General features: G+C 45.3%; 2 protein-coding genes across 2 annotated transcripts in view; both read left to right on the top strand.

The window, feature by feature from the left end:
• TNFRSF11A (TNF receptor superfamily member 11a) overlaps nucleotides 1-19023 on the top strand; it is a 51391-nt gene that overhangs the window by 9789 nt on the left and 22579 nt on the right. Inside the window, exons 2-4 of the mRNA XM_034996269.1 lie at nucleotides 11843-11924; nucleotides 13219-13344; nucleotides 17445-17588. Of these exons, the coding sequence (XP_034852160.1) occupies nucleotides 11843-11924; nucleotides 13219-13344; nucleotides 17445-17588 (352 nt within the window). The remainder of the gene's footprint in view (nucleotides 1-11842; nucleotides 11925-13218; nucleotides 13345-17444; nucleotides 17589-19023) is intronic.
• On the top strand, nucleotides 2471-2892 carry LOC118004438 (60S ribosomal protein L34-like). Its single transcript, XM_034995754.1, has one exon. The coding sequence runs from the start codon at nucleotides 2497-2499 to the stop codon at nucleotides 2848-2850; it is 354 nt and encodes a 117-aa protein (XP_034851645.1). The 5' UTR covers nucleotides 2471-2496; the 3' UTR covers nucleotides 2851-2892.

Raw genomic sequence — 19023 nt, 5'->3', positions numbered from 1 at the left:
GAGACCAGCCACAGCAGCACCCGGGAGCCTGTTAGAAATGCAGAATCTCAGGGCCTGCCCCGGACCTACTGAATCAGAATCTGCACTTTCATCAGATTTCCAGGTGATTCTATGCACATTTGAGAGCACTGGACTTCATTCTGAGGGCCAGGGACCATCTAGTTCCTTCTCTGGCCATGTTGGGGGATAGTGGTCTTATTAGCTTGGTGCATCCCCAGAATGAAGGCAGGGCCTAGAATGAACCTTGGGCTTCAGCAGACCAGCACGCTCTTGGAAGCACAGGGGTCACTGACTTTAAGGAAAGAAGAGAAAAGTAGCTCTCATCTCAAACGAATACAAGTTAAAAAAAAATCAGGAATGGCAAGAGAAAGAAAGAGAGAGAAAGGAAGAAAAGAAAAAGAAAAGGGAAAGAAAAGCTGGGCACTGGGAGAATAAAGCGGCATTCACTGGAGCCTCTTGGGTGATAATATAAAGACAAGTCAAAGCCATCCTAATTACTGTGTTTAGAAAACAAAGGGTCCTTGCACTTTCCTTTCAAGTAGCGAACTTGTTTCCCTCTTTATCTGTCTGGAAGACAAAGACACTTGAAATTGAAGTTTTGAAATGCAAGGTTGTTTCTTCGTTTTCCCTTGGGCCATATGTTTTCTTTTCAAGAAACAGAGATAATGACTGTATTGTGAGGAAAGTAAGGAAGAGGGTTGAGCAAAAATCAATAGAGCTTTGATGGGCCCCTTCCAAGTGAGTGCAGTGCTCCTGGTTTTCCTTAAGGAGCACACCTGGAACCCAGGTGGTTCAGGGGACGAGGCTGATGGGGCCACACGGCACCTTCCAAGATAGCTGATGAAGTCAGTTGTTGAATGCTTGCTGAGTCAAAATGACCAGTATGTCAAGACATCGGATAGGCCATAAGTTACTCTACGTTTTTGAGGTGTTTTTTTTATCACACCTGACCTAAGTCAGATTTTTTTTTTTTCTGTGCATAATATTTAATCCTAAAAAAATCTTACGGCAAAATGGTTAAGATAGTAAATTCTTGGGGCACCTGGGTGGCGCAGTTGGTTAAGCATCTGACTCTTGATTTCAGCTCAGGGTGGTGGAATCGAGTCCCGCAGGGGTCTCCAACCTCAGCGGGGAGTCTGCTTGAGATTCTCTCTCCCTCTCCCTCTGCCCCTCCTGCTTGTGCTCTCTCTTTCTCTCAAATAAAAATAAATCTTTAATGACAAAAATAGTAAATTTTACATTATGTGCATCTTATCACAACTAAAATTTTTTTAAAAATTTCCACCTCTTATGGCAGATGTTGTAATTCCTGCCTGGTAATGAAAATAGCATGAAGTGCTAATTATTTAAACCTTGATGGTGTCAGTCACTGTCGGATGGGAGCCTACAGTCAGTACCACACAGTCCGGGCGCTGCGGGGGTGTATTACCTCAAGATCTGGGTGATTATGTAATGAGTTGTGTGACTTCCTATACCACCCCCCCACCCCCCCCACCCCCACTGCACCAGTCACAGGGGCCTTCCTGCTCTTCCTGATCAAGCCCTTCACACTCTTGGACTTCTGCAAATGTTCCTTATGGCCACAGGCAATACTCCTCCTCCTGACACGCTGTGAACTTGGCTTGTTCCCTGCCTTTATCCAGGTCTCCACTGAATGTCATCTGACCTCAGGTTCCCCTCCTGAGCTCATCACATCACCTCACCCAGTTTTATTTCTTTCATCATAGTCATTACAACCAGATTGCATTTATTTTTTTTAATTTTTTTTTAAATTTTATTCATTTTTTGACAGAGAGAGACAGCGAGAGAGGGAACACAAGCAGGAGGAGTGGGAGAGGGAGAAGCAGGCTCCCCGCTGAGCAGGGAGCCCGATGTGCGGTTCGATCCCAGGACCCTGGGATCTGACCTGAGCCTAAGGCAGACGCTAAACGACTGAGCCACCCAGGCACCCCCAGATGGCATTTTATTGTCAGTCTTCTCTGTGGACTATAAGCAAGGACACTCTCTTTCTCCCCGGGGCTCCCACTGCTCCCTCCTCTGTCTCCCTCCACCTGCCCAAGCACCAGCCTTCACTTCTCCCTGCTCTGGCTGCGCCCCTCACCCCTGCCCTCCGGGATTTGTGCACCTCCCTCTATGATTGCTTCCCAGTCCTGGAGCTGGGGAAGATGTAGCCCAGGCCCTGCTCTCTCTCCTTCCCTGCCCATGACCAGGGAGGGCCAAATCCAGGGACTTAGCGGGACTTGGATCTTTCCAGTACATGGACCAGCTCTTGTGCGGTCATGTGGGTCTCTATTACAGTTGTCTGTCTGTGCCTGTGTCCGGTGCTAAACACTTTGAGAGGCCAGGGATGGGCTAATTTCTTTAGTCCTGCACCCAGCCAACCCTTTGCCCAAGTATGTGAGGGCTCAGTAAAGACGGTTTTGAAAGTCTGCTGATAGCGGAGCTTTTAAAGAGATAGATGCTCTCTTCCGGGGACGGCGTCCATAGGCATTCAGAATGGTCCAGCGTTTGACCTACCGTCGTAGGCTGTCCTATAAAACAGCCTCTAACAAAACTAGGCTGTCCCGAACCCCTGGTAATGGAATCGTTTACCTTTATACCAAGAAGGTTGGGAAAGCACCAAAATCTGCATGTGGCATGTGCCCAGGCCGACTTCGAGGAGTTTGTGCTGTGAGACCTAAAGTCCTTATGAGGTTGTCCAAAACGAAAAAACACGTCAGCAGGGCCTATGGTGGTTCCATGTGTGCTAGGTGTGTTCGTGACAGGATCAAGCGTGCTTTCCTTATCGAGGAGCAGAAAATCGTTGTGAAAGTGTTGAAGGCCCAAGCACAGAGTCAGAAAGCTAAATAAAAAAATGAAGCTTTTTAGAGTAATAAAAAAATCAGAAGGCTTTATCTGTTATTGCTGTTGTAAAAAAATTAAATAAATAAAGAGATAGATGCTATCTATTATTAAACCCTAGACTAGAGCAGAATGTGTCTTCTGGTCATTAGCACAGCAAATGACAGGCAAAGGAATGACTGGCCTTACTCTGTTATTTGCACAGTAGGTAAATGAATCACAGCCCCTTTATGGGGTGTGGTCTCTGTGTGGGGAGGGGGTTGATTCATATTTATGATTTTCAGTGAGACCAGTAGGAGTTGACCAGCTGTGATGAATGCCCTTCGAGTCTGAGTTTTACATCCTCTTTGTCACTGGAAACATATTCATAAAATGCATTTTAGAATGTTCCAGATGCTTTAAAGATTTTATTTATTTGAGAGAGAGAGCAAGAGCGGGATGGGGGTTGGGAGGACAGAGGGAGAGGGAGAAGCAGACTCCCTGCTGAGCAGAGAGCCTGTCATAGGGCTCGATCCCAGGACCCTGAGATCATGACCTGACCTGAAGGCAGATGCTTAACCGACTGAGCCACCCAGGTGCCCCCTGTTCCAGATCCTTTTTTTTAAAAGATTTTATTTATTTATTTGACACAGAGAGAGACACAAGCAGGGGGGGAGCGGCAAGCAGAGGGAGAGGGAGAAGCAGACTCCCCGCCGAACGGGGAGCCCGACGTGGGGCTCCATCCCAGAACCCCAGAATCATCACGACCCAAGCTGAAGGCAGACGCTTAACTGACTGAGTCACCCAGGTGCCCCATTCCAGATCCTTTAATAGCAGGTCAATTAGCAGAGTATCTGTGACCATCATAATGTCCTTCACAATCTCTCAAACAAACTAGACACATCTTTTCATGTTAATTAATCAGAGAATACTTGAGCCTCACTTTTCGCAGATTTTTTTTTCAAGAGTTGTGTGTAAACTATATTTCTGTGAAATGAATTATATTTTGAACATTCAGGGAGTTTTCTGTTTAGACGCTCTGTATCTCTGTATCCACTTCCATTATGACTTGGGCCACGTACCTGGCTGGTTTGAGGGCGTCTCCAAGTTTTTAATGTGTCCCATAGCTCAGTGTCTCCCAGGTGAGGGGAGTATGCTAGGTGATCTGTTGGGGTGTATGGGGGATTCCCCAAAAGCTGCCCCTTCTGTTTGTGCCTTTCTAACATACTGTCTCCATGAGTGCCTATGTTAATGTTCTGAAGTGTGGAATGTGAAGCTTTGGTTTGTACAAAAGGAAAATGAGTCTGATACTCTGTAAATCTCTAAGCTTGAAATTCTGTCAAGTTTATTTAAAATGTAAGTGTGTAGAAGGGCATTTGGTCATAACTCAGTTATGTCCTAGTTAACAGAAATCACTGACAGATATAATCTAGCAGCCGCTTTATCAGCAGCCACCCTGAGTAAACTGCTTCTGCCCTCACCCAAGCTTGGCCTGTATCACAGACTGAACCCCCAGGCAGAAAACCACTGAAATGAGTCTGACCACTTGTCACGATTTCAGTCCTATGAGAAAGCACTTCTTTATGTGCTTTAAAAAAAATAAACCTCTTTGATTAACAACATTTTTTTCAGGGCGCCTGGGTGGCTCAGTTGGTTAAGCGTTTTCCTTCGGCTCAGGTCATGATCCTGGAGTCCTGGGATTGAGTCCCGCGTTGGGCTCCCTGCTCAGCAGAGAGTCTGACTCTCCCTCTCCATCTGCCTCTCCCCCTGCTCATGCTCTCTCTCTCAAATAAATAAATATAATCTTAAAAACACCACAACAACATTTTTTTCCAGTCACCCAGATGAAATACTGTGCCATCACCTTTACTGGTCATAGGTGGGTTACAGGTAAACAGGGATGGTGCACTCAGTGAGACTGCGGGCCTTCAGAATTTTCTTGCGGGTCCCCACCCTCTCTTCTCCACCCTCTTCCCCCCTTCTGGTGACAGTCTTCCCTTTACCCCCTCAGGAAATGATCTGATGTAAGTAATGGATGCTTACTAATCCTGCTTGGGTGTGCACAGAATTCCCCGCCCCCCATCACTGACCACTGGCCAGGGGTCTACCACTGTGCTGAGTGAATAAATCGGTTACCTCACTTCATTCTGCCACCAGTTACTAGAGAGGTCTTCAGCTTCAACGTGAGGAAGCAGAGCCTTAATTTTTCTGAGTATTGCTGCCTCATTTACATGGATTATCACATCTGATCCTCACTGCAGTGGGAGGCGTGCGATGATTAGCCCCATTTTACAGGTGAGAAGACTGAGGCTTAGAATTGCCCTCCCCCTTGCCCTCAAAGTGTAGAAATGTAGACAGTTTTATTAAAGCAATGTCAAGGATTCTACTATCCCAGCCAAACGGGAAGCTCAGTTCTGAGCACGGGGTGGAAGAATCCTGTCCTAGAGTCCACTGTCCTAACCAGTGGGGCTGCCTGGCCAGACCCTTCCTCCCGGTCCCGTGCTCCCCTCTTCCTGTGTTCTCCTGGCCCCTCCCTCTGTTCTGCTGAATTCCTACATGCTGGCACGTCAGACTTTGTTTTAGTTAGTATTTCATTTTTCTTTTTTTCTGTAGAAACCTGTCTTATCGGACCTCTGAGCTACAAATGACAGCTGTGTCATTTCCACTTCTAGTTATGAACTTTTAACCAAGAAGCATGAGGGTAGGATGCTTTCTTTTAATCAACAGACGTATGACTGTGCCATGATCGAGAACAGATAAAGCAGAGTATGGCATCTGGAAACTTCTGGAGGAGAGGAACTAAGAAAAGACCAAGACCCCAAGGTTCCTCAGAACATCATGAGGCGAAGGGCTTTGCACACTAATTGAGACGTCTGTGAGGGGAGAAACTCAGAGCTCTCCGGCCTGTCTTCGCAGTCGGCTAGGAGAAAAAGTCCCTCAAGGAAACCCTCGAGGAGCAACCGCATTTGCTAGGTTGCTCTGCTCTGTTCAGTCATCTTTACCACCGTTACCTTTTGTTTGTTTGTTTGTTTCTAGAAACAGAGTCTTCAGAGACAGTTTCCTGGCGTGAGACCATGCTAATGAACCAGGTCTCTTGGTGTTCTGGGGGACACGGTCCCTCGTACTTTGTATTCAGTGGTGACTTTCTTTCAAGATGCTTTTTCTCAAGGGCACCAGGACTATTAAGTGAGGTGTTAGTTTCACATTTCATAGTTTCTCTCTTAACAAAAACCACATCTTTCAATTCTGCAACATTCAGAAATTTGATACCATCTTTACTTAAATTATAGCCAAATTTCTCAAATATAGTCACGGATGATATTTTATAGAATAAAATCTATGGAAAATCCCTCATTTGTTTTTCTGGGTTGGGTTCTTTTTCCCCTTGATCTGACAGAAGGGGCCAAGCTTCTTTCTGCTTTGTTAGATGTCAGCATGAATTTTCAGTAGGGCCAGAAAGTAATTTTAGTGTTCATGATGACTTTCACTACAATTGGGTTGCTTAACGGCACAAAAAATAAATATTTAAGTCAACCTTCCCTACAGGATCTAAATAGAGACCCGCTGGTCTCTGTCGCTCCACTGACAGAGAGGTCATGTTTCCTCGGCTTCGGGTTTTTTCAGAATTAGACCCCACATGGCTTTGCATTGGGAAATAAATCCATGTAGCTTTATAAAGAGAAACTTGATTTACCATTATTATCTTGCCCCTGCCTCCCAAAGCCTTGCACCGGCTGTGGACGTGCTTGTTCAAGACGAGTTTGTTGTCTGTCAAAATAAACAGCAGCCTGTATGCCTTGGAAAAAACATACACACGACACAAAACATACAAGAAAGTCAAGCAACGGAAGGCAAATGAATTAAGTATATCGTCTTGCCATTTTAACTCCTTTTTTTAGGACTTTCCAAGGAATTTATGCGGGTGGGTGGGCAACGTAAAGACTATTTGCTATAAACAGACTCTAGTGTTCCTTATTAATTCAGGGGGAGTCTATTAGAAAACAAAGGTTCGTTGACATAAACTCTGTGGGCCAGACCTCATTTTAGTAGGTTATAAGAACTGTAGTAGGACCCTGTCAATACATGGCTATTTGTTTGTTTTTTTAAGATTTTATTTATTTATTTGATATAGAGAGAGGGAACACAAGCAGGGGGAGTGGGAGAGGGAGAAGCAGGCTCCCCACTGAGCAGGGAGCCCGACATGGGGCTCGAACCCAGGACCCTGAGATCATGACCTGAGCCGAAGGCAGACGCTTAACAACTGAGCCACCCAGGCGTCCCCACGGCTGTTTTTTTGGCTTTTTCCCCCCACTAAGACTTATAAGAACCATTGTATTCCCCAAACACAAGTGCTACAAACAGACCTGATCCCAGGCTGGCCTCCAGAGCAGTTGTTTTGTAGAATAGTTTCCCCAGTGGATCACAGGTCAGTTCTCCCCTACACCTGCCCAGGGATGCACAAGGGAACGGTCGCACTGATCCTACTAGGAGAAGTGGTTGGGAGAAGGGCGGCAGGGCGACTTCCCCCAAAGCCTGTTGTTACTTTTGAATTTTGTGTCACGTTACTGTATTCTTTATTTAATAACTAGACATTTTCTTGAGAGTGGCTGCGGGAGTGTGGGGGGAGGGAGAAGGAAGAGGGAGGGAGAGGAAGAGAGAATCTCCAGCAGACTCAGTACTGAGTGTGGAGCTGGACATGGACCTGGAACTCACGACCCCGAGATCACGACCCAGAGATCATGACCCAAGTCGAAACCAAGAGTCTGACGCTCAACCAACTGAGCCACCCAGGTGCCCCTAATAACTAGAAATTTAAAAAGTGGTTCCGCTTTATTTGTTTAATGAGAACAGCAACGGTTCAAAAGCTCTATTGTTTTAGAAGGAAACAAGTCATTCTTAAAGGAGAACTGGGGAAAAAAAGATTAGATGACGAAAAGGTTGTGTATCTCAATTCAGTTACCAAAAGCCTTTTGCTCTTGCATCTTGAGCAAAAAAGGAGACTGTAGGTGGGCTAAGAAATCACCCCACTGACTGCAGCCTTAGGCTAAATTCCCCTAGTCCCTATTCCCCTATTCTGTAACACTGGAGCAGGAACAGCTTTTTATCAAATTACTGCCTTACTACCATTGCTATCAGTAATAACAGCCACCACCTCTCAACCATTGAGGGCTTGGTCTTGGAGGGTGGAGTTAGGCCCCAATTCTGAGCAGTTGGAAGGGAAGGCTTGAGGACCAGCAGGCACTCCAGGGGCCTGGTGAGATGGTAGACATCAGGACCAAAATCTGTAGGCAAAAGGAGGGATGGAACTGGGAGGGGCTAGTGGGCATCCATTCATTCACACCCAAACATGGCATTCAAAGGATGTACCTGGCAAGGCATCCAGGCGGAAGGAGATTGGCATACAGGAGCTCCAGTGCATAAAGGAGATCTAGCGCAGGCTAACTGGAAACCAAGCCCTAGCAGGCAGGACTTGGGGACTTGGAAGCTGGGAGGCAGGCAGGTAGAGCCAGTCTGGCCTGCAGCACCTTGAGACAAGTCCCCAGGGGACCAGCAGAAACAAGACAGGCCAGCAAATCAGAGATCTGGATTTCCTAATCGTTCAAACACAGGTACTGCGATTCAGAGAGCAGCCTGGAGCCTGTTCCTGGGAGTGGAGCGTGGGATCGGAGTGAGATCAGCACAAGGCAGCCGCCGCAGGTCTGGGGAGCTGCAGAGTCTTCTAGTACGAGGGTTCAGCCTGGAACTGCATCTCTGCAAGTGGAGGGAAAGTTAGTTGGTAGAGAGAACTAGGAAGGAAGAGGAAAAAGGACAAAGGCATGGCTTGCCTTCTCCTGAATGTACAGGCATTCAAAGAGAATTTTCCAGATTCTTTTTATTTACCCCCAAACACATTTCCTTTAATGTAGCCTTTTAAGTTGTAGATGCATTGCCATTTTGAAGGTTTGAAGGCATACTGCAAAGTATATAATGTGCCTAAAGAACAAAATAACATTCTGTTTGAGTTGTACCTCAAATTAGATTAATACCTTAATTTTCTGCCTCACCATTGCAGATTTTCCAGTAGCAAAATTGGTGCTGCTTCTTAAAAGATCTGTAATCCTATAGCTCTGTCAAGTAGATATGTCGATTTGGGGTTGATAAAAATGTTCCAGAATTATATAACAATGGTGGTTGCACGGCCCTGTGAATATACTGAAAACCACTGACATGTACCCTCTCAGAGGGTGAATTTTATGTGAGTTATATGTTCATAGTAAGCTTAGGAGAGAGAGATGAGTTCTAAGGAACAGTCTGTGAAACTCTGTTTAGGAGATGCGGAGACATCTGGTCACCTCTGGAATCAGTAGACTTCCCCCTGTTTGCCAGGAGGTGTAAAACCCCCGGGTTAAACAATGGGTTGAGTGGATCACGGCCACACTCCTAAACGGGTAAACAAATTGTCCACCTGTTCACGTCAGATGGTGCTCAACAGGAACCAGGATTTGGAGCCTAGGACATAGCCAGAAGCCTGACAGCGTGCTAAGCAGCCAGCCGCTACATGGGGTAGCCCTCTTACCAAATTCCCCTAAAAAGAACCTCTCTGTGTGTAACATAAAGCCTGTGCTTATCTTACAGAGACTGTTGCAACTTTCATATGGGTCAGAAGAAATTGATAACCTTTATCATCTGAAATGAGGCCCAACCACATATTTCTCTTGTTTGCCTTTGTCATCAACATGGCAGGAGCGTTCGCTTATCATTAGGCTCAGAGGAATCCAATCTGTTCAAATTTGCATTGACCACATTCAGCTTTACCATTTTGCTTCTGCTCATCTTTCTTCCACTTGCATCCGTTACCGTCCTAGACGCAGACAAGGGGTGCCTACGGAGAAGCGGATTCCTGTAAAAACAAAAAGAGAAAGAGAAGAGGAAGGAGGGGTGATTTCTGTTGGGTCATTCTTGCTAGTTTCCACTGGGCTCACTGTTCTTGTCCTTCAGCCCTCATCCTGCAGTGAAGGCATGGAGAGCATCCAATTCGCAGTATCCCGTGTCCACGGGGAGAGTCGGCCCGACCTGGTCCAAAGACAACCTTCCTGACACAGCTGGCTCCAGGAACACATTTGACCTTCTCATTGACCTCAGTGTAACTGTCCCTGCCCCATCCCCCCACCCCCACCCCGTAAGCCCTTTGCCTGGCCAGGATGGGGTCAGAGAGGTCCACGTTGGCTGTGTCCCTCACACCCCACTCAACTAGCCTAGGGTTTTTGGGGTGTGGTGCTCTCTTAATAAAATTTCCTCCTGTAACTGAGGTATTTTAGGATGCATGGCTTCTTCTAAGCTCTGTTATTTCTACACCTTCAATCCAGTATGCCAATGAAGCCCTCTGTGAGCTCTGTGTTGTCTCCCACCACTCTGCTGATGGGCCTCTGTTGCCACCCCTATCCCACATACCATTGCAGGCCCCAGTGCCTCTATTTGAATTGTTCACATGGTCTTAAGTAGTCTTCCCTGCCCCTCCCCCACCTTCCCCCTGCCAGTTTCTTTTCCCTCTTCTGGCCGATTTCTCTTTATCCTGCAGACTGAGCTCACTTGTTACATCCCTTAGGACACACTCCCTGACCTTCTCCAGCTGAGGTAGGGGCCCATCTGCCCCTGCAGGGGGGTGGGGGGGAGGGGAGGGTAGTAAACCCCCTGGTGTGTGTAAGCCCCTTGAGGGCAAGGTTTGTAACTGGATCCCTGACACCCAGCAGGGAACTTGATCCTTGGTCAGCAGCATTTGATGTCTGTTCAGCCAGGCCCAGCTGGTCGGCTAGTTGCACTGCTCAGTGTCCAGCGTGACCGCCTGTCAACAGGACTGTTGTTGTTTCTCTCATCTGGGAAAGCTGATGCAGAGAAGAGCTTTTCTGTGGCAAAGTGATAAGAATCTCTGAGTGACTGCAGGGGACTTGGCTTTTTGTTTTGTTTTACGTAGACGGGCAGATTTGAAATTATAGTGTACTAGAATCATACAGAAATGAAACAGGCTCAAAAAGCTTAAGCAGCTTGTCGGGGAGGGGGGTTCCCCTCAGCCAGCAGGCGGTGAGGACTCCCTCAGCCAGGACTCTGAGCTCCAACCCTGCAGGGTTCCTATGACACCTTGCTGTCCCACTTTAAAAAATCCTATACATGTTTAAATTTTAAAAGGTAGAGGTGCCTGGGTGGCTCAGTTAGTTAAGCAACTGCCTTCAGCTCAGGTCATGATCCTGGAGTCCTAGGATTGAGTCCCACATCGGGCTCCCTGCTCAGTGGGGAGTCTGCTTCTCTCTCTGACCCTCTCCCCTCTCATGTTCTCTCTCACTCTCTCTCTCAAATAAATAAATAAAATCTTTAAAAAAATAAATTTTAAAAGGTAAGCAGTATTAAACACTTTTTAAAAATCAGAGATAAGTGTGTAAGACCAAATTTGACATCCCTGGTATATAATACATATATGAAGGGTCCTCCTTGTGTTCTACAATTTTGTGACCAAAGTAGATGAGCATTTGTCCACCGTGTGACCATAATCCATCATATTACCATGAGCATAACCAGAATATTTTTTTAAAGACTTATTTATTTATTTTAGAGAGAGAGGAAGAGAGAGGGAGAGCATGAGCAGGGGGAGGGGCAGAGGGAGAGGGAGAGAATCCTCAAGCAGACTTCCCACTGAGCGCAGAGCAGTATGCCGGGCTCGACCCCAGGACCCTGAGATCATGACCTGAGCCAAAACCAAGAGTCAGACACTTAACTGACTGAGCCACCCAGGTTCCCCATAACCAGAATATTTTTAAATGCTTTAATGGATTTTTAAGCCAGTATCAGTTGGCTTTATACATTCTTAGTGGGGAATGCGCTAGTGTAGGAAAGTGACATTTTCAGGGGAGGTAATATCACACAGAGCAATTTCAGGACTGTTTATGGTATTTTCTTATGCTTTTCAGAAATGGAATTCAGTGATTCACTTTTTATTTTATCCAGAAGGGACTTGTACAAAATCTCTACCTGATGTCAATTTTCTCTTCAGGTAACTTTTCAGATCACCCCTCCGTGTACCCGTGAGAGGCATTATGAGCATTTCGGACGATGCTGTAATAAATGTGAACCAGGTTTGTATTTCTGAGCCACCTTTCCTTGTTCCTCAAAAGTGGGTGGGGCTCTCATTTATTTTTTTAATCCAAGGAATAATTTCAATCCTGCCAGATTAAAAAAAAAAAGAAATTGCGTAGACTTTCTATGGTAGTGGCAGGTAGTAATGTGTGTCACCCTGAAGATAAAAACCTTTCAATAGATAAAAATCACTTAAAAGCAGTTGCAGAAACTAGTACTTAATGTATGCTGGAATACAGTTTTCCAAAATACTATTTCTTGAGAAAGCAAGGTTTTAAAACAAAAACAAAAACCATATTTTAGCACTTTGCAATTCAAACTTTTGACATATAAAATGCAATTTAAAAGTATTTTACAGAAAAAATTCTGGGGGGAATAACCATACTGGAGTTTTTGCTTCTGCAAATTGCCTAAACCCTATTATACCTTCTCACATACCTGTTGAGAGGCAGGTGGACTGGTTACCTCCTCCTATCTGCATTGCCAGAATGTAGCCGAGGATTTCTACAGCCTCAGTGAGAGTCCGCAGGTTCCTCACTCACTCATTGTTCTAGAAACGGTGGTTACAATACATCAAGATCCTTTAGATATTCAAGCTATAAATATTTCTCAGATGTACAGAACCAAGACCAGTGATTTTTGTGAGCGTGCAGGTGTGTGTGTGTGGGGGGGGTACTCTGGTCCTTCTGTTAACCGAGGGCCCACAGTAGATGTAGGACAAAAGAAGTTTACACTCCAAATTGAAGTAGAGGGGATATTGAAGATGGGAGGGAAGGGGTAAAATGAAATTCTTGCCCCTCAAGTTTTTTAGGCACGTTTGAAAACCATCATCCTTTTCCTTGGTCAGCGGAGGTGTGGGGTGGGAAGGATGATCTTTTACTGAGATGAACTAAAAGGTGGCCTTGACCATAGACACAGCAAGTCTAGGAGAGGTTATTTTAATTAAAAAAAAAAAGATTTTATGTATTTATTTGACCAAGAGTGCACAAGCAGGGGGAGGGGCAGAGGGAGAAGGAGAAGCAGACTCCCTGCTGAGCAGGGGATCGATCCCAGAACCCTGGGATCATGACTTGAGCCACCCAGGCGCCCCTAGGAGAGGTTATTTTAGCCAGCTGGGAGACCTGAGGAGCCCATCACTGATATATGGCCTCATCCCATGTATCATACTGTGTGAGGGGACTTCCTGGGGTCACAGTCATTTAAATGGTCCAGTAGATTGCTGTATTTTTGTTGTTCTGTTCTTATTTTGGGGGTTATTTTTCATTGCTGCATTTTTTTTTCTTCTAATTGAAGGAAAGTACATGTCTTCTAAATGCACTACTACCTCGGAAAGTGTATGCTTGCCCTGTGGCCCAGATGAATACTTAGACACCTGGAATGAAGAAGATAAGTGCTTGCTGCATAAAGTTTGTGACACGGGTAAGTCAGTCATGCCAGTGGGGAGTGTGGATAAGTGCTATTTTTAGATACAGTAGTGCTATCTCTTTTGGGGGGGGAATAGGAAGAAGTTTTCGACCTCGGACCCCCAGAGGTAAGTGCTTCAGATCCCAGAAGCATCGTGTTAACATTCTTCATTTAGAACTTTCGTCCTGGAATACAATTGTGTCTCAGTTTAATCATGGAACACATATGTTACAGTTGACAAAATCTTGCCACAATGTTTCTGTGTGTGTTGTGTTATTTAATTTCCACAGAAACCCTGCAGGGTAGCCACAGTTATCCCATTTTAGAAAAGGAAGAAACGGAGACCAGGAGAGGTTGGGTGACTTTTCCAAGGTTAACAAATGTGAAGCAGGATTCAAAGCAGATCTTACTCTCAAGTCTTTCTCCTGAACCATAAATGTCTTATGGTTGATCTTATCTTGATCTTATCAGACTGCTACAGTTTTGTTTTGTTTTTGGACTCAAAAAATTTTTCCCAAATTATAGTTTAATTGTAGGAATCAGAATCAAAATATGTCCCTTAACCTAGAGGTTCCTTTCCCTCTCTCTTTCTTTCTTTCTTTCTTTCTTTCTTTTTTTTTTTTCCATTTAATCTCTCTGTTGGAGAAACCATGTTGTTAATCCTGTGGATTACAGGAATCCTGTGGATTACAGGAATCCTGTGGGTCACAGTCTGATTTCTGCTGGTTGCATTCCCTTGGTGTCATTTAACATATTTTCTGTCTCCTATGTTTCCTATAAGTGGTTGTTGGATCTAGAAGGCCGATCAGAACCTGGTTTGTATTTTTTATGTATTTTTTTATTTTTTTACAAAACCAGAATTGGCATAATGTAGTTATGTCAGGGGTCGTATAGAAGCTGTTTCTCTCTCTTCTTGTGATATGAACTGCTGTTGACCATCATGGCCTAGATCCACTTTCATGAGGAGCTGTAGAAAGGTGACCTTCTATCATTCCTTCTTCATGAATGGCTGGAATGCTTTATGAAGAGAAGCTTCCCTTGGCAACTATCCCTTACCCTGAAGTACAGTATATACGGGAGAGGCAGAATGAATGCTTGTAGCTTTATTTGCAACTTTTCAAAATCATGACTTGATCTCCATGCTTTCTCCAAAGGATTTATATAAAAATGATACACTCAGCCATTCAGACATATTTGAGGTGTTTTACTCTATTACAGTTCCTAGGTTATGGTTCCTCAAGATTTTGTCAACTGTAACATATGTGTTCCATGATTAAACTGAGACACAATTGTATTCCAGGTTCCCCCCTCCCCGCCCCAGTCTTTGATATGACCCCAGGTGACCTTAAGAGCTCTCCTTGCTTCCAGGTTCATCTTGGACATTCCCTGCCTCAAACCTCAAATCAGCCATTTCTTTAAGAATTCCTGATTGCTTCCAGTGGAACATCTTATTTAGCGACCTCAGTCTGGGTGCTAGGGAGGTTTGTTGCTACCGGATTGATCCTTGTTCATAGGTTCTCTGCAGTGGACAGAACTAGGAGTTAAGTATTTTTTTTTTAAACATTATAATTTTCTAGTGGGCAAGAGATAGCTGGCAGATTATGGCCGCAGAAGGTAACATGGAAACTCCACTGAGCAGAAGCATCTGATCAAGTCTTTTTCTTTCCCACTGCTTAGTAATGACTTTGACTCACTGCTGCCCCTTGGAAATAAAGATTCATTCTGTCTACTGCCAAAGTTGATTAAAGCCCCAAACCTGGTACATTAAGATATTTTAAAATATGTCACAATTGTTCATCACCACACAGACTTGCATTCACTCATAATTGAGTGGGGTGGTTGAACTAGAATTTTCCAAGAGAGTGACCCTTGTCCATGTCTGTTGTGTGCATTATGCACGTTTATGCAGATTGGCCTCAGTGCTGCACAAATGACCCTCAGAGAGTGGACACGGGAGGGACACAGGAAGATTTCTCCAGGTTCGCCATGCTCTGGTCTGAAAAGAATGGAAATAGGAAACATACCCTCCCTGCTGGTGGTAACTTGAGACAGTAGAAGGAGACAGGGTTCTGGTCTGCCTGTTTATTTTTCCCCTGGACCTCTGTCCTAGTCCATTCAGGCTCCTATAATAGAATAGCACAGACCGAGTGGCTTAAACAACAAACATTTATTTCTCACAGTTCTGGAGGCTGGAAGTGGGAGACAGGGTACCAGCATGGTTGGGTTCATGGTGAGAGCCCTCTTAGGATTTCAAGACACTATTTTCTTGCTGTGTCTCCACATCGTGAAGAACAGAGAGGGAAGAAGCAGGCTCTCCTCTGTTTCTTTTATAAAGGCACGAATCCCAACCTCATGGCCTGATCACCTCCCAAAGGCTGCACCTTCTAGTACCATCTCACATTGGGGGTTAGGATTTCAACATGAATTCTGAGAGGACACAAACATCAGTCCATAACAAACTCCTATAAGGACTCAGGAGTATAAGTCCATGGGTTATTGGGACAATCCTGGTGACATGGGGGTCCTATAGGGGTAGAAGTTCTGTTTCAAATAATATTACTGTGTTTCATCGTGTGTGTGTGTGTGCGTGCGCACGCGCGCAGATTGATTCTTGTTATTCATAGAATAATGTCAGTGTTCTGAACTAGCAAATACTAAACCATTGCTCCTAGGGGAAATACAGGATTAGGTTCCCATGAGCCTCTAGTCACAACATTTTCGTTAACTGATCCACACATAACCTTGTTTTTTGTGTGTTTCTGTTTAGACACCTTAGTAAATATTTTGATTCATTAACATTGAACTTAGAACCAACAGCTCTGTAACTCACACCTGAACAAAGTTTATCTAACATGTATTTGCTCATGAGACACATCACAGCCTTCTTGGGCCTGGAAACAGCAGACAGCACTTCAACACTATGATTGTGGGCCATTGTAAGCAGTAGAATCGCTAACAAAAAGAGCAGAAATGCCCCAAATGGGACACTAAGTAGACCACAAAAAGGACGCTCACTTCCAGTCTAAGAGCTGTAACAAGAAGGCGGAGGGTGACCTTGTTTGACCTCAACTGAGAGCATGAATGTCCGTCCGTAGCTCAAAATTTCCACTGTTCTGCATGTGTCCAAGAAGTTCTGCAAAAGTGCCAGAAGTACTGATTTGGGGGTGACGCCGAAATGTTAGTGAGTAGGTGAAATTGCAAACAGGAGTCAACAAATAATGAAGATGGACCGTGTGTGTCAGCATGACCTCTATTCCGCCGAAACTGGAAAGGGCAGGAGATTTGGGACAAGGAGAGCACTTTGCTATGTGTTGTGAGAAAAGAGACAAGTAACACACGGGTGGCCCTAAGTATTTAGGGAGATTCACTTCAAGCATGTCATCAGGCTCTGTAGTGCGGTCCCTTTTCTAATTACCTGTGGCCCCTGTTTCCACAACTCTGAATACTCCTGTGGTCCTGCAGGATCCCAAGATGAATCCCCAGTCTCCAGAACCCTATTCTCTTAGGTTCAATCTAGCATTCGTGTTCAGAATATTTCTCACATTTGCATTTACTAAAAACCAAGAAGCTGTGAAGTCTCTTTGGCATTAGCCAAAATAGTCAAGGGTCATAAACTCTCCAGTTCTTAATCCTCCTCCTAATATGAAAATTGACTTTTAAAAAGCCACAAGACTCTTAATTATTACTTTTTTTAAAGCTTTTTTTTTTTTTTTTTTAAGATTTTATTTATTTATTTGACAGAGGAAGACACAGCGAGAGAGGGAACAGAAGTAGGGGGAGTGGGGGAGGGAGAAGCAGGCTTTTCCCGCTGAGCAGGGAGCCCAATGCGGGGCTTGATCCCAGGACCCTGGGATCATGACCTGAGCCGAAGGCAGCCGCTTAACCGACTGAGCCACCCAGGGGCCCCAAGACTCTTAATTATTGAGGAGGGTACCAACCCTACTGGGATGTTTTAGTGCCAGCACAGGAAGAGGGGACTGGGGAGTTCTCGAAACCTACTGCCCTGAGGGATGCGTTTGCGCGCCGCGTCCGCGTGTCGGGGCTCTGCTCGTTGCTCCCGCGCTGGGGAGGTGCTCGAGGTGGAAGGTGAGCCGCCGTGTCTCTGTCTCCCTCAGGCAAGGCCCTGGTGGCCGTGGAGCCCGGCAACCGGACGGCCCCGCGGCGCTGCGCGTGCACGGCCGGCTACCACTGGAGCGCCGACTGCGACTGTTGCCGCCGCAACGCGGAGTGCGCCCCGGGCTTCGGCGCCCAGCACCCGGGTACGGCTTCGGCTTCGGCTTGCGCGCCCCGCGGCTCGTCGACTCGTGCAGTTCCGCCCAGGCCAGAGCGGGCTTTGAGAGGCGTCCCTGCGTCACTAACGCTCCGGGGAACCAGGTGGCGCTGGAGTAGCTCGAGGGGCCCCTTGAGAAGGGCCAGGTTACGCTCTTCCAGGGCAATGGGAGCGAGCGGCCCCCTTCCCCCCCCGGAAGGCTCCTCCCCCTGGGAAACCTTGGGATCCCCCCTTAGGCGGGCAGGGGTAACGCAGGGGCCCGCAGACTCTTTTTTTCTTTTTTTTTTTTTTAACTGGCGCACATCCCTCCCCCCACCCCGGAACAATTTTGAAGAACCATGCGCCCCTGGAATATTTTTAAGTTGGCAGCTAACGTTTTTTATTGCCAACTTGAAGAGTTGCTAAGGAATTAGTTTCCAAGGAATTTTAACAGCAGTAACACTTGTAAAAATGGAATTCAATGGAATCTAAACACCGTAGCAATTTGATAACACCATCACCCTTTTTATTTTATTGTTTTTTAAAGATTTTATTTATTTGACAGAGAGAGACACAGTGGGAGAGGGAACGCAAGCAGGGGCAGTGGGAGAGGGAGAAGCAGGCTTCCCGCCGAGCAGGGAGCCCGATGCGGGGCTCGATCCCAGGACCCTGGGACCATAACCTGAGCCAAAGGCAGAGGCTTAACGACTGAGCCACCCAGGCGCCCCCATCATCCTTTTTAAAATGCACTCATCGTCCTGCACTGTTGGAAGATTTATACAGTTCTTGTCCCTTCCTTTGATTTGTATCCATTTCACCTTCCCCAAAGAATTTTATACTAATGTGTTTTTATGCTTGGAGGGCTTTTACTAATCACCTTTTCATGCACTTTCACATCAAAACTATGTACCCATTTGAGATCGTAATTTTTAAAAATTTCCTGTGACTCAAGGTTTTAAGAGTTAAAACACTTCTGGACTAAGTTGTTATTACAGTTATTACAGGATTGTCAAAAAGTAATATATTTTCCTATATTATAGTTGTAAAAGCTTTATGAACTTAATAATGAGTGTTTTTTTCCTGATTCATGTATTCATGCTTGAATATTATTTATTGCTAAAAAATAACAGATTTCAACATTAATTCTATTTCCACTAAGTGCTGAGAAACTTGTTCACATGGATAACTGAATGGCTAAGGAAGCCTTCTGGTAGAGGAGTATCAGTCAGTTCTTTGAACACTTTCTGAGTTATATGTCCAGGACACATAGTGGTCTGACATCAAAAGCTGTTTTTAATGATCTCTCAGTTAAGAACTCATCTGTGTTCTCAGTTTTGTTAAAAGTAAAGAAATAGATATCTTTTTGCCAGAAACGTATTTCTTAGAGTTCTTTACCTTCCTGATTTCAGGAAAATACCCCCAAGCAGTTTTTTCAAGGTGTAACA

Source organism: Mirounga leonina, unplaced genomic scaffold (assembly GCF_011800145.1).
Source record: "Mirounga leonina isolate KUSES-001 unplaced genomic scaffold, KU_Mleo_1.0 Mir_93, whole genome shotgun sequence".
NCBI classification, from domain to species: domain Eukaryota; kingdom Metazoa; phylum Chordata; class Mammalia; order Carnivora; family Phocidae; genus Mirounga; species Mirounga leonina.
This window is presented reverse-complemented; position numbering and strand designations above follow the sequence as displayed.